This window comes from Tilletiopsis washingtonensis, assembly GCF_003144115.1.
Source record: "Tilletiopsis washingtonensis strain MCA 4186 unplaced genomic scaffold FA09scaffold_12, whole genome shotgun sequence".
Taxonomy (NCBI): domain Eukaryota; kingdom Fungi; phylum Basidiomycota; class Exobasidiomycetes; order Entylomatales; genus Tilletiopsis; species Tilletiopsis washingtonensis.
The window spans coordinates 511,005-530,880 of NW_020312009.1; the positions used below are offsets into that span (position 1 = coordinate 511,005).

A 19,876-nucleotide genomic window follows, 5' to 3' on the forward strand; every position below is an offset into this window, starting at 1 on the left:
GCGGCTGCCATGGCGGGCGGATGTGGCTGCGGCAGTGGCAGGCGGCTGGGAACGGCTGGGGATGGTGACGGTAGCGCGGAGAGAGGCGGGGAGCGGCAGGGACGCGGTCGCGGCGCCACGCTTCCGAGCCGCGGGACGCGCCGGCGGCTGTCAGGCGTCATGCCTGGCCCGAGGTTGCGCCTCGGCCGCGACGGCGCCGGCTCGCCTGCCTCGCTCCCCTCCTCCTCCTCCGATGTGCGCTCCCGCCGCGCTGCGCTGATGCCGGGCGCCATGCTCCTGCCCCGCATACACTAGACGGCCGCGCCCGCCGAGCAGCGCCGCATGCCCTCCGTCTTTCGGCGCCTGCGCCGCACCCGCACCCACGCCAGCAGCAGCAGCGACGGCGCCACGACGCCCGCGACGCTCGCCTCGTCGCCCTACTCGTCGGCCGCCGCCTCGCTCGCCGCCACACCGGCCACGTCGCTCGCCTCCTTTGCGCCGCCGACGCTGTCGCAGCAGGCGTACGCCTACCTGCTCTCTGCGCCGCCCTACTCGCCGCTGGCTCTCGCCGCCGCATTCGAGTTCCATTTTGCACGCCCCTCGCCAACCTCGCTCCCGTCCAGCTCCGTCAGCGCGCGGGCTGGCGCACAGTGGCACCTGCGCAGCGGCGGCGAGGTGCGCCCGGAACAGCGCGAGGAGGAACATGTGGGCGATTTTGGCTGCGGCGCCGCGCCGCTCGCCGCCTGGCTCGAGAGCTGGGCGCAGCACGTCTACGCCCGCGACTGGGATGCACACATGCTTGAGCTGGCGCACGGCACGCGGGACATGGACTGCGAGATGCGTGCCAGCGTCGGCCTGCCGAAGGGCGATGCTGCGTGGGACATTGCGTGAGTGGCTGCGTGTCATGCTCGACAGCCGCCTGCTCATGCTGCGCCAGCCACGGCACCTTTGCCGAGCCCAACCTGCCGCGAGCCCTGACGTTCCTCACGCTCGGCTCGTGCGCCCACTACCTCGCCTGGAACGAGCCATTGGCGACGTACAATGTCTTTTACCGCCATCTGCTGCCGCACGGCACGCTGCTCCTCATCGGCCACCGTCCCGTGCCGGGCCCGTATGACGGTCCATGCGGCGAGCAGACTGCGCCGCTGCGTAGGGCACTGGAGCAGGCGCCCTTCACCGAGCCCCTGGCGCGCTTCTACGGCGAGGCGGCGCGCCTGGGCCACCGCGACATGTACTCGACGCTACCAACGCCACGCGAGGCAGGCGCCGCCGGCTGGCTGCCCACCGTGCGCTACCTGACCGTCAATGCGCCGCCCGAGTGGTCGGGCCCGCGCGGCGAGGACATGACGTGTCCGGAGGCCGAGGAGCTGCGGGCGACGAGTCCGCGCGCGATGGCGCACTGGGTGCGTCGGGGATGAGCGCCTCCAGGCTACTCTGCTTTGCTGACACGCCATACAGCTGCGCACCACGACGGGCTATGTGGCCTACCTCCGTGCGAACCCGCAGGAGAAGGCGCGCGCCGCCGTCGAGGAGGACCACGCCGGCCGGCTGATGAAGGCCGCGTGCGCCGAGGGCGGCCTCGACTACGACGACAAGCTCGAGCTGCGCATGTTCTGTGCCGCGCTGCTGCTGCGCCGCGACGCTACATCTGCACCTGTACAATGACTCGTCTAATGATATACCCACCAACAGCCGTGACCGGCGTGGCTTAAGACAGCGACACGCCGAAGGAGCGCTGAGCCTGTGCGCTGTCTCCGCATCGAGAGGCGTGAGGAGCTGCTCGGGTCGAGGGCGGGTGTCGTGAGAGGGAGGGCAAAAAGGTCGGGCGCGGAGAGAGGCAAAAAGGTTTCCCAGTCGGGGAATCGAACCCCGGCCATCCGCGCCCACTGAGCCGAAGCTTGAATGAGAGGCGGATATACTGACCACTGTACTAACTAGGACTTGTATGATAGCAGCTCACTCAGAGCCAAATATGAACACGTACCTTTCCCTCACTGCGACTGTCCTTGCGCTTGCACCGTCACCTGCGTGGTCCCGCTTCTCGCCCTGTTCTCCTCCGTCGAAATGGTGGCCAGGGTGAGACTGTACCTGCGAGTTGCATACGCCGTCTTGACAAATGACCTCACCCTCAACTGCCTGAGCCCGTCCTCGCCCCCACACGCGTTCCGCCACGGCCACGCCTCTCAGACGCAGTGCATTTGGCATCATGCATTGCGGGGTCACCGTTCAACAAAGAGAGGATGGACAGGTAGAGGAGCGGCGTGTGCGGTGGAACCAGTGTCCTGGCTCTTCGAGGAAGCGTCCTGACTCGGCACCTCAGAGCTGGGCGAGGCCAGAGGAGCAGCCGGCTGTTCACTCGCCGGGTGTAGCCCTGCTGTGGCATCGAGGCCGTCTGGCCTTGCAGCTTCCCGCAGCTCATCCGCCTGGCCCGACAGCGCGCCATCTTTCTTCTTCGCGCCGTCGCCCATCATGCCGAGCGCCTCGTCAAGCACGAATGAGCGGCTGCCCGCGGTCCGCATGCGCTGGTGGCTGCGCTGGCGAGCGTGCGGCGCGCTGGCTGAGGCGCCATTCGTCGAGCCATTCGCGCGCGGCTCGACGTTGCCCAGCGCAGCGTCGAGCTGTGCCAGATTCTCCTCGAGCACCGGCAGCGTCGTGCCCTCGCCGAGGCGCTGCTCCTCGTGCGTGCCGTCGATGGCATCGTACGTCCACATCACGCTGCCGTCATCGCGCGCCACGTTCCAGCGGTTGTACACGGTGCGGCCGATGATGTACGGCATGAGCCGCAGCCAGGCAACGCGGAGGCGCGTCGCTGCGACGTCACGCAGCGCCTTGACGTCGGCGGCAATGTCCGCGTGCGCATCGTCGTCCTCGTCGTCCTCATCAAACTCAGAGTCGGTCGTCGCCGCCGACGTGGGATCGGCATCGCTGCTCCGCCGCGGCACGGCAGCGCGCCGCGAGGAGTAGGCGCGTGCGACTTGCCGAGTCAGCCGCTCGAACTCTGCGGCGGCCGCGTCGTGGGCGGCCTGCAGCTCGGCTCGCCGGGCGGTGTCGAGCTGCGCGTCGTTCTCGTGCTCCTCCGGCGGCGGGTAGCTGTAGCCCCAGTCGGCGCTGCCGCCCATCGAGTCGCGCGGCAGGTGGTGTGCCGGGATGAGCTCCTCCAGCTCCTCGAGGGTGCTCGTGAGGCGGATCTTGTCGCGCACGACGGGGTCGAGCAGCGGCCGCAAGATGATCCAGATGGGCTTGAAGATCCACGGCGGACAGTGCACGTACACACGTGCCAGCGACTCGACTGTGCGGGCATCAGCCAGGTGCTCATGGCACGCCGCACATCTCACTCACCGTAGTACGACTCCATCGTCTTGACCATGAAGAAGACGGTCCACCAGCTGAGCGCCATGAGTCAGCACCGGCGCACCGGCCTGCGCAGCAGCCGACTCACTCCATATTCCGCAGGCCAAAGTTGCGCAAGTTGAAGATGACGATCTTCTGCTCCACCGGCGGCGGCATGAGGAGCGACAGCCACTCCTGGTGCAGAATGACGGCCCGTTTGCTGTGCGTCATGTCAGTGCCGCCCTGCTCGCAGCCGTCACGCCATGTACTCACAGCTCAGCCTGCGTCTGGTTGTGGGAAAAGTGGCTGCCGACCTCGATGAGGTACACCGGCTCGCCGTCGCGCGATGCGCCGTACGCATACGAGACGCCGTTGGCAAACAGGTTCAGTCCGCCGCGCGTGCGTGTCAGGTTGAGCTCGCCTCCGCGCAGCACCTCAGCCACCTCGTTCCTGGGGGAGAGCGAAGAGCACCGCGATGAGCAAGGAGCGAGCGACCCGGAGACCAGCACAGCTCACTCTACTCGGAAGTTCGCCGTCGAGCCAATGACGGCAATCGCCCGGTCCACGTCCCAGCGGCGCGCCCGCAGGAAGCGCAGCATCAGCGCGTCGGGATGTTCGCCCTAGTGGTACAGCGTCAGTACAAAGGTTCAGAGTGATGGCGGATTCCAAATGACGAGCCAAATCATTGTTTGTGGGGGCTCTACAGCACGGCACGGCAGTCCGCTGAGGACCGCTGTCGACGATGGCCTTCCGAGGCTAGCTTGCACATGGCCGGATCCGCCGGGTGCGTATCCCTGTGCGCTCTGAGACGCCTGTGGCCCGCAGCGCACCGCCCGCCCTGCTGCACCTCACGTCGACTGCACCGCCTGTCACCTGTAGCCGCGGGCTCACCTTGGTCATCTCCCAGAACACACTGCGCAGGCGCTCGCCGCCGTAGCGCGCGAGAAAGACGCGCATCTCCTTGGCCTCCTCGAGCGTCTTGAGCTCGTCCTTGACGCCGTCGTCGCGCGGAATGTGGCGCCCCAGGTTGGCGCCGTTGGGCTCGCTGCGCGCCGCGGTGTCACTGCTACCCTCCTCGTCGGCACCACCGCTGGCCTCGGCCATGCCGCCGCCGCCACGCGAGCGTGTCGTGCGCAGTGGCGAGGCGCCGCTGCCGTTGGGCAGCGTCGCCGAGTGCACAGACGCGGATGCCGAGGCCGTGCTGGCGGGCGTCTGGCAGAGGCGGAAGAAGCGCGCCCAGAGGCGGTAGAGCGTGCGTGTCTGCTGCGGCGTCAGATTGCCTAATGTGCATGTCAGCCTTGCTGCTCAGATTCAGACGTGCGCGTACAAGGGCGGTGCACAGCGAGCATCTCGACGGTGCTGTTCCGGTCGCCGCGCCTAGTCGAGTGCCTGGACAGGCAGCTCCGCTACAGCAAGCTTGCGGCGGCCGGCAGAACGCCCGATGCTCCTCGCCGCTCTGTCCCGCCGCCCTTGTGGTGCCGCTCTCTTTCTGCACTCGCGCAGCTGAACGCACCTCGAGTGCCCGGGCCGTGGCCAGAGGGCGTGCGCCGCGGCGCGTCGAGGCGCGAGCCCGCCGTGCCCGAGGCCGAGGCTGCCGCGGCAGCAGGCGCCGAGGACATGGCGCTGAGACGCAGGTGAGGCGCAGGGAAAGCCGAGCTACGACGGCGGGCGCGAGTCGAGGAGAGAAGTGTGCACGCGCGCGGAGTTGCGGTGCGAGACGGCGCAGCGGGAGAGCAGGAAGCCGAGAGCCGGTGTGGACGTGGGCGCGGGCGGCTAGGCTGGCGCAAGGCGGCGTGCGACTGCGGAGCGACGCCTGAGTGCTGGATGTGCAGCGATGCGTGGTGTGTGGTGGTGGTGCTGAAGCTGCCCGCTGCTTCTCGGTGCTGCCGCTTGCGACCTTCGTGCCATGCGGTGCGGTGCGGATGCCGCCTGTGCGGCCAGAGAGCTCCAGCGCAGCGCAGCACGCAGCCACAGCGCGCCAAAGCCGCACGCCCCGCCGCGGCGGCGCGGCACGCGGCGACTGCTCCGCCTGCGCGCCGCTCCCGCCGAGTGCGGGGCAGCGGCTCCGCTCCTCTCCCGCCGCAATGTGCCGCGCCTGCTCGCCATCGCCCTCGTCCTCGCTGGACGAGCTCATCTCCTTGCCTGACAGTCTGGCCTCTTCCATGGTGCTGCGGCGACTGCACCGCTCATTCATTCGGCGTGCTGCGTGCGGGAGTATCTCTGCTGAGTCGGGCCACTGCGGATGCTGCGCACCTGGAGAAGCATCTCACGCTAGCCAAGTGCCGCGGCTTTGGAAGTTGACGTGCCGGCGCGGCGGGACGGCGGTGGGCACCACGCTCAGGCTTCCGCTGCGCCTCAGAACTCTGCTTCAAGCACAGGGCTCTCGAAACGAAAGGTATCGCCTTTGCAGGTGCGTTTTCGCCAGTCAAGAAGAAGCACTGCGCAGTCCGATCGGCCCCAGGCAGCCCGTGCAGCGCATCTGCCTTGGCACCTGCAGAGCGCAGCGGCGGCCACTCTCGCAGACGTCGCAGCACCTTCGCGGGAGGCCAGTCCATGCAGGGTAGAGAGATCATCAAAGGTCATGTCGAGGGCAGAGTCACAGAACAAACGCAGCACACAGGTCATGACTCGAGCGACGCCGGCTCCGACATCTTGACCGCCTCAACGACTGGCGTGCATGCATCAGCCTTGCACTGCCGCAGGGAGGGTCAGCACTCACAAGCCTTGTAGTCGAACTTGCGGCCGCCTCGGTCCATGAATGGACCCGACAGTAGCCGGTCGATCTGAGCGCGCAGTCAGCATTGTGCGCAGGGCTTGACTACGACCCTTCTGCCTCACCTCGTCGTCACTCATCCGGTCGCCCACCTCGCCGAGCCAGTAGCGCAGCTCGCCAGCGTCAATCGTGCCCTCGTCGCGCTCGTCGAAGCACTCAAATGCAGCAAGCAGGTCCGGTGCCTCGTCGAGCTGGTGCGAGTTGGTGTCAGCGTTGAGGCATCTGTGCAGAGCCCGTACAGCCTCTACAGATCCATGCTCGGTGCGCGCGTGTGCCTTCCGTATCGTGCCCAAGATGGCACGAATGAGCGTTCTGATCGCCCGATCTCATCGGCCACAACCCGGCGTCGCTCAATGCGTTCGTGCCAGGAAGGCGGCACCCAGCAGCGTCTTTCAGACTGACTGCACAAGCAGTGCCGCTGCGCGCCTCAGGGCAGAGGCCGGCTATGAGAGCGCAAGCACGCCTTGACTGAAGCTTCGCTATGCAGCGCCAGGGCTGCAGTCCCGCCAGCTGCCGCTTGGTACACCCCGTCTACTCTCCTCTCTGCTCCCCCTTGCGCGCCCTGCAACGCCCGCTGCGCTGCTCACCTCGCTCAGATGCTCGCCGAACATGGTGAGGAACTGCGTGAAGTTGATGCGCTCGGCGCCCGGCGCGCCGTCCTTCATCGTGGCGGCGGCGACGAGGCGCTCGACGTCGGCGCGCGCGTCGGGCACGCCGAGGTTCGCCAGCAGCGCGGCGAGGTCGGCGCGCGAGATGGCGCCGTCGCCGTCGGCGTCGAGCATGCTGAAGGCCTCGCGGAAGCCGTGGATCTGCTTGGCGCTGAAGGTGTTGTACACGCCCGACGACTGGCGCGGGTGGGCCGAGGCGCGCCCGACGCGTGCGCGCTGCTGCGACGGGCCCGAGGCGGCCGAGGCGCGCGATGCGGGGTGCAGGAGAGACGACATGGCGGAGCAGGCGAGCTGATGTGGAGAGGAGCGAGGCCGCTCAGGGGCTGCGCGGCGCTGCCGCTGGTGTTGCTCTGGCTGCGCCTCGCGACTGCTCCCACGCCCGTCCCGCGCTTCTCGCCCGGGTCCCGGCCGTGCTCACACGGCGCCGGCGTCGCGAGCGCAGCGGGCGGCGCGCAGCGCCTGCTGCAGCCCTCGCAGCTGCATCCGGCGAGCACGCTGCCCCCCACCGTGCGGCCAAGCAGCATCGCAGCCGCAAGGGCACCGTGTTTGCAGAGCCCGCAGATCGTTTGCGCCTGGCTTGTGCAGCGCTGGCCTGCGTGAGGTGCGGGTGCTCGTTAGGTGCGACTGCCGGTGCCGAGTTGTGAGGCGAGTCGTGCGAGGCGCTCCCGTGCGCCGCGCTTGCCCGTGCGCCGCGCGCGGCGCGTGCCTGCTGCTCGTCTGCCGGCGCCGCGCCTGCCGCGTCAGTCAACCTTAACGTGCTGCCTTGGCCCCGGCCATCTTCCCTCCATCCCTCCCTTCCTCTTCCGCGCCTGCCGCCGCTGCCTGCTCCCGAGCACGCCGCTGCGTCCATTGCATGCGCCCATCGCAGCCACTCGACGTGCGTGCTGTGCCCGCCCCAGCTGCCGCCGCCGTGCCGCAGCCGAGCCCGCGCTCCTCGTCCGTGTCGATCAGCCACGCGCTCCGGGCCGACGACGGCGCCTTCCTCGCGCCCATCGACATCTCGGCGCTCAGCCTCGGCGTCTCTCCCTCGGGCGTCTCGGACGTCTCGTCGACGGCCGCGCAGCCCGGCCACGCCGCGTCGCCGCCCGCGCCCGTGTCTACTGGCGCTGCCACGCCGCGCCCGCCCACGATGGCCGCGCCTTCCTTCGAGCCGCCGTCGGGCTCCATCGACTCGGTCGGCGCTCCGTCGCGGCCCTCGCTCTCCCACTCGACGCGCTCCAGCTTCGACCGCGGCGGCACCGCGTCGTACTCGGCCGGCACCGGCACGACGCCGGCATCGTCGAGCAATGCCAACATCGTGCACTCGCCCAGCGTCGACACCAACGGCGCCCACGGCATGACGCAGAGCGGCAGCGCGTTCAGCAGCCGCAGCATGCCGCATGCGCTTGACGAGGTCATTCCCACGTCCTTTGACGAGGGTACGCTGCGTGCGCTGTGCGACATGGACGTGAGTGCGCGCGCGCCGACGACTGACTGGCTGGTCCGAGCTGAACACCGCTGCGCCAGTGCGGCATGCCGCTGTTGTACGACCGCATCAAGCAGTCTATGACGTCTGCGCAGCAGACTGCGTCCTTCTTGAAGAAGCGCTCCGTCATCGAGGAGGAGTACGCGCGCGCCATGTCGAAGCTTGCGCGCAGCTCGGCAGAGAGCTACGCCAGCGCAGAGGGCAAGGCTGGGTGCGTGCGGCCGCGCAGACTGCATCTGCGAGCTTCGTCTCATCAACTTCCCCGCACAGCTCCTTTGTCACCTCATGGACGGGCGTGATGCGCACACACGAGTCGCTCGCCGACAACCGCCTGCGCTTCGCGGCCAAGCTGAGCGAGATGAGTGACGAGCTCACGACACTCGCCAAGGAGGTCGACCGCAACCGCAAGCAGGCGCGCGAGACGGGCCTGCGCCTCGAGCGCAACTTGCAGGATGCAGAGGCCGGCGTGGAGAAGGTGCGGGCCATGTCCGCAGATGTCAGCGCGAGACATGCTGACGCGCTTCGCAGGCACGTCTGCGCTTCGATGCGACGGCGGAAGATCTGGAGCGCTTGCTGCTGCTGAAAAGCGGCGAGTCGGCCAAGGGCGGCGAGCTGCAGGCTGGCACGGGTGGAAGTACGAGCGGGAAGCGGACGCTGGGCAAGGCGATTGGAAAGAGCGGCCTGCTCTTCAAGAACAAGAACCCGAATCAGGTGCGTAAAGCGCGAGTCGGCCTAGCGCCCTTGGCAGCGGGCGTGGGAGGCTGACTGTCACGGACGCGCAGATTCTGAAGCAGGAGGAGGATATCCGCGCGCGGACATCGACAGCGAGCGACGCTTTCCGGAAAGAGGTGCTCGCGACGCAGGGCACGCGGCAAGAGTACTTCAACCTGCAGCTGCCGCGCATCCTTCGGGTAGGTAGTGCTGCCGCAGCGCGCGCAACGCCGGTGCTGACGCTCATTGCAGGCCCTGAAAGAGAGCGCAGAGGAGATCGACAACGGCCTGCAGTACCACTTGGTGCGCTACGCCTTCCTGTACGAGAGCACAGTGCTCGGCGACGGCATGGCCATCACACCCGTGCCAGCGACAGAGGGTGCGTGCAGGCCGCACGTGTCAGACGCGCGCGTGCTCATCCTCTCTGCGCAGGCTTCGGGCTCAAGTCCGCCGCCGAGTCCATCGACAATCGCGCAGACTTCAAGCAGTTCATGCAGAACTATCAGGTCGTGCACGCGCGCGACTACCGCGGCCCGCGGCGGGAAGGACCGTACGAGGAGGGCTTTGTGCGTGCACGAGTCGTGCGCACTCCGTCTGTCTGCTGACACGCACGCGACAGGTCAATCAGGGCAACACCGGCACGCAGGGCAAGGCCGCTGCTGCTGCCGCTGCGGCGCCTCGGCCTGTCGCAACAAGACCAATCTTCGGCGTGCACCTGGTCGACCAGATGGCGCGCGACGGCGTGGAGGTGCCGCCGATCCTGGAAAAGTGTGCCGAGGCAATCGAGGCCGTCGGTGAGTGCCTCCTGGTGCGTGGTCTGTCGACAAGGCTGACGCGCGACGCGCAGGCATGCAAAGCATGGGCATCTACCGGCTGTCGGGCACGACGTCCAAGGTGCAGAAGCTCAAGGCCAAGTTCGATGCCGGTGAGTCACGCGCGAGATCTACTGCCAAGGCGCCGGCTGATGAGGCGAGCAGACTGGTCCACTGTCGACCTGCTGAACGACGAGGCGATCAACGACATCAACATCATCGCTGGCTGCCTCAAGCTTTGGTTCCGCGAGCTGCCAGAGCCGCTCATGACGTGGGAGCTGTACCAGGGCTTCATCGATGCCGCAAGTCAGTCGGCGCGGTGCTGCATATACCTGCGATCTGCTGACACCCGCGTCTGCAGAGGTGGAGAACGATCGGATGCGGCACATCAGGTGAGCCGCATGACCGTGGCACCCACCGGACCCGTACTCACGATCCTGCGCAGGATGCACGAGCGTGTCAACGACTTGCCAGATGCGAACTACGCGACGCTCAAGTACCTGATGGGCCATCTCGACAAGTGCGCTGGCCGTGTCTAGCCGGTTTGTGTGATCACCGCTGACCACTGCGCCGCCAGAATCCGTTCGGAGCACGAGTCGAACCAGATGAGCATCTCGAACCTCGCCATCGTCTTCGGGCCCACGCTGCTGAGCCCGCCGCCCGGCACGGCGGGCGGCGAAGGGCCGGGCGGCGTGCACCTACAGGACATGAGCTTCCAGTGCAAGGCCGTCGAGACGATTCTCGAGCGCTACGCGGCCATCTTCGTCGATGAGGGCGAGGCGGCGGCGTGAGGAGCTCGCCGGCCGCGCTGTGGATGAGGCAGCGCTGGCCCGCCCCGCCTCTGCTGCGTGTCTTATCCTGCTGCTTGCTGCGCTCCTCTGCTGCTGGAACTGTCGTCGGATGCTGCGTCTCCCCTGTCACCGTGCTGCTCCTGCGGCCTGCGCTCTGCCTGCGCCAATATATATCCCGCATTGGACTCTGCCGTGGGGGCGAGGGCGCTTGCGATGCGTGGAGTCGACACGCAGGCCGGGAGCGTGGGAGCGTTCGCACGCAAGGCGGAGCGGCCTGGGCGGCGACCTCCACGGGCGCGACGCCGATGGCGTGCTGCGATGGGGCCTGCTGTGCTTGTCGGCGAGCGCTCAGGGGCTTGCCTCCTGACCACCACCATCGCAACACGAGACACAGGAGCAGCTTCTCATGTCGCACCTCATCAGTGTGCCGCTCGGCGCAGACGGCGGCGCGAGCAGCAGCAACGTCAGCGTCGGCGCCGCCAGCCGGCCGCCGCAGCGCTTCACTCGCTCTGGGCGGCGCCTGGCGCTGCACATCCCGAACTCAATTCCTCGCTCGCCCGGTGCCTCGCCCTTCTCGACACGCGCTTCTTCGCCACAGCCGAGCGCGCAGCACAGCAGGCAGAGCAGCCCTGAGCGAGAGACGCGGGAAGCAGATGCGGCGACGGCGCTGCTGGACGGGGCGGCGCACGAGCTGCGCAGCGAGCGCTCGCCAGGCTGGCTGGAGACACGGGCAAGGACCGCCGAGAGCAGTCGTGACTTCTTGGGTGCGCACGGGGTAAATACCGCAGCAGGAATCGGGCTGACCGTCTGTGCTGTAGCGCGAGAACGGACGTTCCTGGCCTGGCTCAAGCTGAGCATGACGCTGGCCGTCGTCGCTGCCACAATGCTTTTGCGCCTTCGTCTCAAGGTGCACCCGCGGTCGGACGCGCCGTGGCAGCCCGACGAGTCTCCTCCGTCGCACTGGCACTACAGCATCTCTGTCGTCTCGACGGCGCTAGGCCTACTCTTCTTCCTTCTGTCGCTCGCGTCGCTGGTCGTCGGCTGCGCAGACTACCTGCGCGTGGAGCGGGCGCTCGAACGCGCCGACGTCGTCCTGTCCGAGGCCGAGCGCACGCACGACCGAGCAGCTGCGGGTGGAGGCCATAGCGGCGCGTGCGTATCGCGCTGATCATGCACTGCATAGTGCCAGAGCTGACGCCGAGCCCTCTGCAGCGCCGTGCGGGTTCTCACAGGCCTCATCGCTCTCAGTGTGGGCGCCACGGCTCTCTTCCTGCTAGTGGCCGACAGCGACGCCCGCGATACGGCTGCTTCGCACTCTGCAGCGTTTGCACACAGACTGCTGCGCACGAGCGTATTTTGAATCCATGGGCGCACCGCGTAGGCAGACGATCCGCGCAGGTGATGTGAGGCAGACAGGTATCGAGTGGAGAGAGAAGGTGCAGAGAGAGCGATCACAGCAGGCCAAGGCCCAGCAGCACGGCCACGCCGAGTCCGGCCGCGCCCGCTGCTCCGGCGCGGCGTGCGGCGCCGTCGCTCGGCGCAGACGTTGGCCGCGTGGTGACGATCGGGTTCGTCGAGAGCGTGATGGGCGTGACGCTGCTGCTCGTCGTGCTGCTGCTGTTGGATGTGCTGCCTGTTGTAGTTGTCGCGATGCTGTAGGATCTGGCGTCAGAGGCACGTCTATGCGCTCGCGAGGCCACAGGAAAGGGCCGCATGCGTCCTGACCGTGCGCGGTCTCGAGTGCGAGGCGGCCAGCCGGACTTTGGTGATTGCGCTACATCTGTGACGATATCTAGCCGTGGTGCAGCTGCCATACGGTCCAGCTCTGCTCGACGCACTTGGACAACAGTGCCGTCCTTCGAGGGCTGCAACAGCACTGCGCCGCCTTCGCACGCTTCGCTCTGCCACACCACGGTCCCAGGCCCGAGAGCACGCGCGACTGCTAGCGTTGCCTCTACGGGCCTGACGCCTTGCTCCCGCAGACATACAGCCAGTCCAACGCCTCTCCTCGCGCTCCAAAGCGCCGCGCAACCGTCCACACCTCTGCCACGCGCCGCACTGACCTGCTGAAGGTGAAGTCTGTCGGGCTGTGGAGCGCAGGGAACGTGTGAGCCGACGCAGTGCGGGGCCGTGTGGCAGGCGTGCACTCACACGAGCGTGAAGACGGTCGACGAGGACGACGTGGCGGTGGTGCTGCTGCTGCTGTTGCCGCTCGAGGTGGAGGTGGCGGTGCTGTTGGCCGTGCTGCTCGAGCTGCTGCTGGCGCTCTGCGCCGCGACGGACGCGGCGGCGGCGAGTGAAAGGAGCGCGAGCTGGGTGAAGCGCATGGCAGGCAGACAGAGGTGGTGGTGGTGCGGAGGCAGGCGGCCCGATGTGCGGCGAGCGGCGTCTTGATGCGCTGCCGAGCGTGCCTTGCCTGCTGCCGCTGCCGGGCCGCTCAAGCCGGCTCGGATCTCCCGCGCGGCCGCGGCGCCAAGCCGTTGCTTTTGCCTGCCACCGCCACGCGAGCGCGAGATGCGCTGTTCCCACGCGTCATCTTGCGTCCAGCCGCGCGGACGCCAGCCGCCTCGCTCCCGGCCTCCCGATCGACCCCGGATGCTGCTGCCAGATGCAATCGGGCATGGCGCAGCAGCTTGTGAAGCCGATAGGGTGTGCGAGATGCATGTCCGTCGTACCTAGACTCCTCCTTTCAGAGAAAAGGGGGATATCTGTGAGCGTCCCATAGCCTGCTTTTTGCTTTTGCCCAAGGCGCGCCGTTGTTGCTATTCGCTGAGCCAGTGTCTTCGAGAGCCGCGGCACGAGCCGCACTTGAACCCTAAGCCAGCGGCGTGGCAGAGTCACCTGAGGATTTTGAGGCCAATAGCTAGCACATCCGTGAGGCGAAGGTGCTGCGGCGAGCCCAACGTGCGGTGCCGCAGCGGTCCCGGCGCTGGGCGCGTCGCTCTCACACGGCAGCGATCAGGATCGGGCGCGAGCACCGGCCGCCGGTGCTGAGGGCCAGCCCTGACCTTCTCGACAGCACGCACGCCGTCGTGGGCAAAACTGCCTCAGCGATGCGCCGAGAATAGGCTGTGATGCTGCATTTGGCACATGAGAGCCTCGGTCATCGCTTCATCGCGTCTTGGCAAAACAAAGCGCTGCTCTCGCCTCGCCCCCTGACGCCTAGCTGGAGCCGGACACCAGTCAAGGACAGTCGCTGCATCGCCCTGCGAGACTTCAACGACGGCCCGGCAATGGACTCCGACGTGCATCACCGAGGGTGGAAGTGGAGGCGGAAGTCGAGGCCACGTGCTGGTGTGCCTGCACCTGCTGGCTTGCGCAGCCCGCCGCCGCAAGGCATGATGGACCGCTGATGGGCGACCCCCTCTGATCACCTCATAACTCGCGTCTGCGCTGCGCCTTCGCTCGCTCTCACAGCTTCCTGCCGCGGTCGGCAGTTGACCTGCACCTGCTGTGCTTCCGTCGCCAGCCGTGCGGCGTGCCCTGTACCCTAGCTATGGACGTGCCGGCGCGAGCACTGTACGGCACAGCACCCAGACCATCTGGCCTGCGTTCCGCGCTGGCGGCGCCCATCGTCGGCAGCCGCAGCTCGCCTTACCCAAGCAGCGCGGCGGCTCAGGCCCGAAGTGCCCGGCTCGTCTGGACTCCGGAGTCCGGAGAAGCACTTGCGTGCAGTTTCTCCGACCGACAGGAGTGCCGCGGCAACCAAAGACAGGGGACAACGCGCGCGAGCGGATGTCGGGCTGCCGGATGGAGAGGCCTCGCTGCGGCGGCGCGCGTGGAGCCGCAGTCCACGCCTGGCTGATCGTCGTGACAGAGCGAAGCGCACACAGAGTAGAACAGGGGCTGCTGGGCTCTCGTCGAAGCCGTCTCTGGGGCACTTGCCTATGGAAGACCTCGCGGCACCCTCCGGTGCCGGTGAGCGGCGCGTCTTTTTCTGGGTCTTCCGCTCGACGGTCACGGTGCCTCCGTCTCGGCACCGCGCCTGTGGGAAGCGCGGCGCCCGCAGAGACTCTACGGCCGGCACCCTTGCGGGACTTGATAGGTCCTGTTGAGGCTCAGCACCGGCGGCGGGCCCAGCCTGCGGGCAGCCGCTTCAGGTCCGGACTCGACTCGCACCGCAGCCGCTGCGCCGGATGCCGCATCCGCTCGCGGCCGTCGGGCGCTTATGCAACGGCGCCGGCCCCTGCAGCGAGCTGCGCCTGCACTGGCGTGTTGGCGCTCGGAGCAGCGGAGGGATGGGCGGCGCGTCGTCGGCGAGCTGGCGGGTGTTGGCCCAGGGCGATCGTCCCGATGCAGGCAAGAGACCTCCTCGCACCTACGCACATACCGCCGCGCTGGAGCCCGGAACCGCAGCAACGGCATCTCGCAGATCCACTTGCTGCGGCGCGACGAGGCGTGCGTAAGCGACGCTGCTGCTGGATGCTGTCTCTCGCGCTGCGTGCGGCGAGGCCCGCCGTCACATCACCCTCGCGCGCCGCAGCCGTCAGCCTCAGCAGAGCAGCGCTGCAAAGCAGATGCAGAGGCAGCACCAGCAGCAGACGCAGACCACAGCGCAGCGCAGGGCCTCCGCCGCCGTGCTGGAGTTGGCGGCGAGCGCCAGTCGCCGGCGCAGCGGGCGGAGTCGCGGCGCGCGCCAGATGCAGCTGCACCTCTGCGCAGCGTGCATGCACGGCCCTGACTCTGCCCCTGCAGCGCTGCAGCGTCGCAGGTGCCGAGGTGCGATGGGTGCACTCGTGCGGCGACGGCGCTCGGAAGATGCACAGGAGCAGCAGCAGCATCGCAGCGATGCGCGCACGGCGGATGCTCGGCGCGGAGTCGAGCGCGAAGTGCTCGCGCGTGGGCGGGATGCGGCAGCGGCAGAGGAGGCAGGACAGCAGCACTCGGCGTGACGCAGATGCTGCAGCAGCACGCAGCGAGCGGCAGGGCAGAGAGACGCGCGCCCGCCGCACGAGGCCGGCCTCCGCGCCGCACGCCCGCACCGCAAGCGCGCGAAGGCTGCATGCACCGCGACGCGCGTGCGGACGCCGGCGGCGTGCGGCGGGCGCGGCTGCTGCTGGCGCGCCGTGCTCCTCTCTGCGGCGGCGCGCGAGGCAGCGCATCGAGCATCCCTTGCCGCGCGCCGCCGCCGCCGCCGCCGTGCGCCTGAGCCGAGCAAGCGCAGGCGGCTCCTTTCGTCCATCCGGCACGCTACCCGACGCTGCCTCTGCCCTGGCCCGGCCTGCACCCTGCGCTCCTCTCGCTCACCTCGTCTCGCCGCGTCTCCATCCTTCTCACCACTCACCTCTCGCACCTCTCCACGCGCAGCCTCACGTCTCTCTCACGCTCGCCGGCTCCCGACGCGCCCGCGCTCTGCTCCACGCCGCGCCCGCACACACGCGCGCACCAGCTTCGCGCGCTTCCTCTCCGCTCGCCGCCGCGTCGCACCGGCTTCCCGCCGTCGCCTCGTCCCTCCATCTGCGCTGCTGCCGCCGCATTGCGTCTGCCTGCGCCGCGCCGGGTAGTCGACGTTCCAACCGCTCCGTCTCAGAGCGCGCTGCTCCGCCCGACGCACGCGTCTCCGCTCGCACCCAGAGCAGCAGCGCCCGCAGCCGCAGCCGCAGCCGCAGCGCCAGCGCAGCTCGCGTAGACAGCGCCGCACGTCCACGCAGCAGAGTCGCGACGTCAGCACACGCTGCGACTGCAGCTCCATCCAAGCTCGTCTGCGCTCGCCGCACGCTGCTCTGCTGCTAGAGACTGCGTCTTTGCACGCGTCGAGACTGCTGCCGCCCTCGCGTGCGCAGCGCCATCCACGCACCAGCGGCACTCGAGCTCGGATCTGTCCAGCTGCTGCGCTTCGCTGTCTCACTCGTCGCTCGACTCTCCGGCGCCAGCTCAAGCACAGCGTCTCCTCTCGCGATACCCCGCCCATTCGGGCTCTCCCTGTTCGCCTGCATCCTCCTCGCGCATCCCTTTCCGCGCATCTAGAGGCCCTCGTGCCCGTCTCTGCACGGTTCTAGCTCTCGCACGCGCTCTAGCGCTTGTCCTGCATTCGCCATGGGCGCATGTATGTCGTCTGGCGGCGAGAAGGGCGCGAAGGAGCGCAGCACCGCCATCGATCGCCAGATCGAGGAGGACAGCCGCAAGTTCAAGAAGGAGTGCAAGATCCTGCTGCTGGGTGAGTGGCGCGTCGCGCGCTTGACGAGGGTCGCACAGTGGCAGTGGAGCGAGAGGTGCGCCGCCTTCCGCAGAGGCTGCGTCCGTGTGGTGTGGGCAGGATGATGGAGCCCGACCGCTCAACGCGGCGCATGCAGCGGCGTGCTTCGAAGCGCCTTAGCGCGCCCCGCCTGCCGAGCTCCTCTGCGTCGCGCTAGTCTGCTGACCCTCTCCACCAGGCTCGGGAGAGTCAGGCAAGTCGACTGTCGTCAAGCAGATGAAGATCATCCACCAAAACGGCTACACGTCCGAAGAGCTCATGCTCTACCGGCTGACGGTCATCAAGAACCTTGTCGACTCGGCACAAGCCATCACGCTTGCGCTGCGCAAGTTCAAGCTCGAGCCAGAGCTGCCAGAGAACCGCGTGCGTGGCTGTGTGCAGATGCTGCCCGAGAGATCGCGCAGACTGACGCGTGCTTGGGTCAACAGGAAAAGGCAGAGGCCATCTTGCAGTACCGCGTCGATGCTGACCCGGGCACGACGCTGGACCCGGCAATGGCGCACGCCATGGAGTCATTGTGGGCCGATCCCGTTGTCGCGGGCGTCGTGGAGCGCAGCAGCGAGTTCTACCTGATGGACAGCGCAGCCTAGTGAGTCGTGCGCCCGCAGCGCGGCAGGCGCGCCGGTGCTGACGCCGTGCGCAGCTTCTTTGCCAACATCCCACGGATAGCAAGCCCGGACTACATTCCAAACGAGGACGACGTGCTGCGGGCGCGCTCCAAGACGACGGGCATCTCCGAGACGCGCTTCAACATGGGCCAGCTCTCCATCCACCTCTTCGACGTCGGCGGGCAGCGCTCCGAGCGTAAGAAGTGGATCCACTGCTTCGAGGCCGTCACGAGCATCATCTTCTGCGTCGCGCTGTCCGAGTATGACCAAGTGCTGCTGGAGGAGAGCGGGCAAAACCGCATGGCGGAGAGCCTCGTGCTGTTCGAGAGCGTCGTCAACAGCCGTGCGTGTCTTTCTCTCGCAAAGCTGCTTTGCTTGCGCGCTGACTTCCCTCTTGCACAGGCTGGTTCTTGCGAACGTCCATCATCCTCTTCCTCAACAAGATCGACATCTTCAAGGCGAAGATCCCGCGGCAGCCGCTCGCCAACTTCTTCCCGGAGTACAGCGGCGGCGCCGACGTCAACAAGGCGGCCAAGTACATCCTGTGGCGCTTCACGCAGACGAACCGCGCTCGCCTCAGCATCTACCCGCACCTGACGCAGGCGACGGACACGAGCAACGTGCGCCTCGTCTTTGCCGCGGTCAAGGAGTGAGTCACTGAGAGAGCTGTGCATGTGCCGCAGCCGAGGCTCACGCGGGTGCGCCTCAGGACGATCCTGCAAAACGCGCTCAGCGCATCGGGCATCTTGTGATATGCCAGAGTTGGAGGGAATGCCGTCGGAGCGGGAAGGCTAGGCAGAGGGAACAAAAGCGACGGCGGTCGGAAGAGGAAGCAAGGGCGCACATCGTGTGCAGCAGTGCAGCCGGCTTTCCATGGCCTCGCACAGCACCGCTCGACCTCTCCGCTGCACATCAAGGACGACGCTTCCTTGCGCGCCGCATACGACACCTCTCCGCCATCGGCATCGCAGGCCATCGGCCCGACACCGTCGATGCAGCCATCGCACGAACGCACGCGCGCACGCACGACGTCCCACTGCCGCGCCCAGCTGTTGCGCCGCGCGAGAGCTGCGACCTGCGCGCTCTCTCGCGGCCTGGCTCGACTCGACACAGCCCGTCAAGGCCGCGGCTGTGGTGGCATGCCACATCTGCGCATGCATCCGTGCCAGCGCGGACGGGCTTCGAGCCCAGCGCGCGCACCACGTGCGACTTGCAACGATGCGCGCTCGCGAGAGGCCGGCGTGCGCAGTGCACGCACATCATGCGCGGCCGCGCCGTGGGGTGCGAGACGAGAAGCAAAGCATACTGCAACACACACACAACATCTGACCATATCTAATATACCACCGTTTATTGCTGCCTGCTGCCTGCTCGCCTGAGGCGTGTGGCGATCGCACTGGGCGCGGGCGCGAGGGAGCCGAGCTGCTGGGCTGCGAGGCGGCACGCCGCATGTACTCGCGGGCACAATCATGCACGCTGACTGCGGTAGCAGCTGCTCAGGCCTTGCCTCGTGCGAGGGATCGCGGGAGGGGCGAAGTGGCGCTCGGCTTCCGGAAGAGTGCCAGGGCAAGGCTTCTGGAGCCGTATGTCAGATTCGCGCATCTGCGCAGCAGTCCGACGTCTTGCATCACGGCGCCTTCTGTCCGCTGAGCGCATCGGCCCGGCCGCTGCGGCGCACCTTGCCGACGCTGTTGTGCAGGCCGTGCGCCGCCTCGTCGCGCTGTCGCGCCTGCGACGCACGCGTCCAGCTGGCGGCGTAGAGCCATGCCTCGGCGACGGCGACGAGGAGCGCCGCGAGCAGAGCCAGCGTGGTTTTCTGGGCGCGCAGAGTGAGCGGCAGTGCGGCGGAATGCGCAAGCGGGCATACGCACGTAGAGCGTCGAAGCAGTGCCGGCGGCCCACCAGGCGGCCGCAGCGACGGCGCCGGCGGAGAGCGCGACGCTGGCGAGGGCGGAGAGGAGCTGGCGCACCTCTGCCCACGCCGCCGCCTCCTCTTCGCGCGTGAGCGGCTTGGCGACGGCGGCAGCGGCCGGGCCGAGCGCTGCGGCCGGCGCTCCGGGCGTCAGCATGGCGGCGTACTGCTGCCGCTCGAGCGCGAGAGAGATGGCGGCAAGGGAGCGCTGCAGCTCGGGCGACTGACGGGCCGGGTGCGCGTGTCAGCGGCCGCAGCGATACTGTGAGCCGCCGCAGCACGCACCTTCTCGCGCACGGGCATGGGCGCATGTGCCAGCGTTGCGCCGCGCAGCAGGTGTGCCAGGCGCAGCGGCGGCGAGCAGCCGGCGCCGGCGGCGTGCACGGCGAGCAGCGTGGCCGAGGAGAGCGGCAGGCGGCGCCTGGCCTCGCCCTCAGCGTCGCCGCCGCCCAGTGCCTGGCGCAGCTCGTCGGCGTGCGGCGCAGCGAGCTGGGCGGCGAGCGCCCGCAGCTGCGCGCGCTCCTCGGCGGCGGCGGGCGCGAGAGAGAGCAGCATGGGATGGCCGTGCGGTGGAGCGAGGTGGGAGCGCAGCCAGCTCGAGGCCACCCAGCACAGCGGCCAGCAGCAGCCG

The 19,876-nt window shown here is 68.2% G+C and overlaps 10 protein-coding genes and 1 non-coding gene across 11 annotated transcripts; 5 read left to right on the forward strand and 6 right to left on the reverse strand.

Moving 5' to 3' along the window:
* Window positions 1–287: 287 nt before the first annotated feature.
* FA09DRAFT_361007 (hypothetical protein) lies at window positions 288–1,698 on the forward strand. The gene is made up of 3 exons (XM_025745300.1): window positions 288–866; window positions 917–1,382; window positions 1,438–1,698. Exons 1-3 carry the CDS (start codon window positions 322–324, stop codon window positions 1,642–1,644), a joined length of 1,218 nt encoding a protein of 405 aa, XP_025597976.1. The 5' UTR covers window positions 288–321; the 3' UTR covers window positions 1,645–1,698.
* A 128-nt stretch (window positions 1,699–1,826) lies between these two features.
* Window positions 1,827–1,919, reverse strand: FA09DRAFT_t33. The gene has a single exon. It is a non-coding gene; the product is annotated as a tRNA-Glu (tRNA).
* A 412-nt stretch (window positions 1,920–2,331) lies between these two features.
* FA09DRAFT_334464 (hypothetical protein) lies at window positions 2,332–4,658 on the reverse strand (the record flags this gene model as incomplete). The annotated part of the gene is made up of 8 exons (XM_025743733.1): window positions 2,332–2,350; window positions 2,413–3,268; window positions 3,319–3,365; window positions 3,419–3,529; window positions 3,583–3,759; window positions 3,826–3,929; window positions 4,201–4,589; window positions 4,637–4,658. The coding sequence occupies 8 exons, from the start codon at window positions 4,656–4,658 to the stop codon at window positions 2,332–2,334; spliced, it is 1,725 nt and encodes a 574-aa protein (XP_025597977.1).
* A 971-nt stretch (window positions 4,659–5,629) lies between these two features.
* FA09DRAFT_330357 (EF-hand) lies at window positions 5,630–7,034 on the reverse strand. Its single transcript, XM_025742571.1, has 4 exons — window positions 6,670–7,034; window positions 6,148–6,273; window positions 6,029–6,092; window positions 5,630–5,977 (listed from the first exon to the last, which is right to left on the reverse strand). Exons 1-4 carry the CDS (start codon window positions 7,024–7,026, stop codon window positions 5,931–5,933), a joined length of 594 nt encoding a protein of 197 aa, XP_025597978.1. The 5' UTR covers window positions 7,027–7,034; the 3' UTR covers window positions 5,630–5,930.
* A 1,088-nt stretch (window positions 7,035–8,122) lies between these two features.
* On the forward strand, window positions 8,123–10,823 carry FA09DRAFT_349269 (GTPase activating protein; the record flags this gene model as incomplete). Its single annotated transcript, XM_025744815.1, has 13 exons — window positions 8,123–8,197; window positions 8,257–8,426; window positions 8,486–8,690; window positions 8,744–8,926; window positions 8,998–9,126; window positions 9,179–9,305; window positions 9,359–9,507; window positions 9,546–9,720; window positions 9,774–9,851; window positions 9,901–10,044; window positions 10,100–10,130; window positions 10,184–10,258; window positions 10,316–10,823. The coding sequence occupies 13 exons, from the start codon at window positions 8,123–8,125 to the stop codon at window positions 10,527–10,529; spliced, it is 1,755 nt and encodes a 584-aa protein (XP_025597979.1). The 3' UTR covers window positions 10,530–10,823.
* Window positions 10,607–12,186, forward strand: FA09DRAFT_44159 (hypothetical protein). The gene is made up of 3 exons (XM_025745663.1): window positions 10,607–11,293; window positions 11,348–11,681; window positions 11,742–12,186. Exons 1-3 carry the CDS (start codon window positions 10,936–10,938, stop codon window positions 11,887–11,889), a joined length of 840 nt encoding a protein of 279 aa, XP_025597980.1. The 5' UTR covers window positions 10,607–10,935; the 3' UTR covers window positions 11,890–12,186.
* FA09DRAFT_339191 (hypothetical protein) lies at window positions 11,981–12,856 on the reverse strand (the record flags this gene model as incomplete). Its single annotated transcript, XM_025744191.1, has 3 exons — window positions 11,981–12,182; window positions 12,593–12,616; window positions 12,681–12,856. 3 exons carry the CDS (start codon window positions 12,854–12,856, stop codon window positions 11,981–11,983), a joined length of 402 nt encoding a protein of 133 aa, XP_025597981.1.
* Window positions 12,857–15,717: 2,861 nt separating this feature from the next.
* FA09DRAFT_44199 (hypothetical protein) lies at window positions 15,718–16,691 on the reverse strand. Its single transcript, XM_025745665.1, has one exon. It carries the CDS (start codon window positions 16,438–16,440, stop codon window positions 15,850–15,852), a length of 591 nt encoding a protein of 196 aa, XP_025597982.1. The 5' UTR covers window positions 16,441–16,691; the 3' UTR covers window positions 15,718–15,849.
* On the forward strand, window positions 16,415–18,205 carry FA09DRAFT_44190 (guanine nucleotide-binding protein alpha-3 subunit). The gene is made up of 6 exons (XM_025745664.1): window positions 16,415–16,686; window positions 16,904–17,088; window positions 17,154–17,314; window positions 17,369–17,676; window positions 17,736–17,982; window positions 18,043–18,205. Exons 1-6 carry the CDS (start codon window positions 16,566–16,568, stop codon window positions 18,083–18,085), a joined length of 1,065 nt encoding a protein of 354 aa, XP_025597983.1. The 5' UTR covers window positions 16,415–16,565; the 3' UTR covers window positions 18,086–18,205.
* FA09DRAFT_44252 (hypothetical protein) lies at window positions 18,012–18,731 on the forward strand. The gene has a single exon (XM_025745667.1). It carries the CDS (start codon window positions 18,207–18,209, stop codon window positions 18,660–18,662), a length of 456 nt encoding a protein of 151 aa, XP_025597984.1. The 5' UTR covers window positions 18,012–18,206; the 3' UTR covers window positions 18,663–18,731.
* Window positions 18,700–19,848, reverse strand: FA09DRAFT_44204 (hypothetical protein). The gene is made up of 3 exons (XM_025745666.1): window positions 19,531–19,848; window positions 19,386–19,468; window positions 18,700–19,000 (listed from the first exon to the last, which is right to left on the reverse strand). The coding sequence occupies exons 1-3, from the start codon at window positions 19,798–19,800 to the stop codon at window positions 18,961–18,963; spliced, it is 393 nt and encodes a 130-aa protein (XP_025597985.1). The 5' UTR covers window positions 19,801–19,848; the 3' UTR covers window positions 18,700–18,960.
* Between the last annotated feature and the right edge of the window lie 28 nt (window positions 19,849–19,876).

Bases quoted from the DNA above. Each gene is read 5' to 3' on its own strand.
- FA09DRAFT_361007 (XM_025745300.1), top strand. From the start codon at position 322: ATGCCCTCCGTCTTTCGGCGCCTGCGCCGCACCCGCACCCACGCCAGC. The intron at 867-916 runs GTGAGTGGCTGC...ATGCTGCGCCAG, and splicing joins GATGCTGCGTGGGACATTGC to CCACGGCACCTTTGCCGAGC. The intron at 1,383-1,437 runs GTGCGTCGGGGA...CACGCCATACAG, and splicing joins CGCGCGCGATGGCGCACTGG to CTGCGCACCACGACGGGCTA.
- FA09DRAFT_330357 (XM_025742571.1), bottom strand. From the start codon at position 7,026: ATGTCGTCTCTCCTGCACCCCGCATCGCGCGCCTCGGCCGCCTCGGGC. The intron at 6,274-6,669 runs GTGAGCAGCGCA...AACTCGCACCAG, and splicing joins TCGGCGAGCATCTGAGCGAG to CTCGACGAGGCACCGGACCT. The intron at 5,978-6,028 runs GTGAGTGCTGAC...CATGCACGCCAG, and splicing joins CAAGTTCGACTACAAGGCTT to TCGTTGAGGCGGTCAAGATG.
- FA09DRAFT_44159 (XM_025745663.1), top strand. From the start codon at position 10,936: ATGTCGCACCTCATCAGTGTGCCGCTCGGCGCAGACGGCGGCGCGAGC. The intron at 11,294-11,347 runs GTGCGCACGGGG...TCTGTGCTGTAG, and splicing joins GAGCAGTCGTGACTTCTTGG to CGCGAGAACGGACGTTCCTG. The intron at 11,682-11,741 runs GTGCGTATCGCG...AGCCCTCTGCAG, and splicing joins GGTGGAGGCCATAGCGGCGC to CGCCGTGCGGGTTCTCACAG.
- FA09DRAFT_44199 (XM_025745665.1), bottom strand. From the start codon at position 16,440: ATGGGCGGGGTATCGCGAGAGGAGACGCTGTGCTTGAGCTGGCGCCGG.
- FA09DRAFT_44190 (XM_025745664.1), top strand. From the start codon at position 16,566: ATGGGCGCATGTATGTCGTCTGGCGGCGAGAAGGGCGCGAAGGAGCGC. The intron at 16,687-16,903 runs GTGAGTGGCGCG...CCTCTCCACCAG, and splicing joins GTGCAAGATCCTGCTGCTGG to GCTCGGGAGAGTCAGGCAAG. The intron at 17,315-17,368 runs GTGAGTCGTGCG...CGCCGTGCGCAG, and splicing joins CTGATGGACAGCGCAGCCTA to CTTCTTTGCCAACATCCCAC.
- FA09DRAFT_44252 (XM_025745667.1), top strand. From the start codon at position 18,207: ATGGCCTCGCACAGCACCGCTCGACCTCTCCGCTGCACATCAAGGACG.
- FA09DRAFT_44204 (XM_025745666.1), bottom strand. From the start codon at position 19,800: ATGCTGCTCTCTCTCGCGCCCGCCGCCGCCGAGGAGCGCGCGCAGCTG. The intron at 19,469-19,530 runs GTGCGTGCTGCG...CCGGCCCGTCAG, and splicing joins CCATGCCCGTGCGCGAGAAG to TCGCCCGAGCTGCAGCGCTC. The intron at 19,001-19,385 runs GCCGGCCGCAGC...GGTGCGCCGCAG, and splicing joins GCCATGCTGACGCCCGGAGC to CGGCCGGGCCGATGCGCTCA.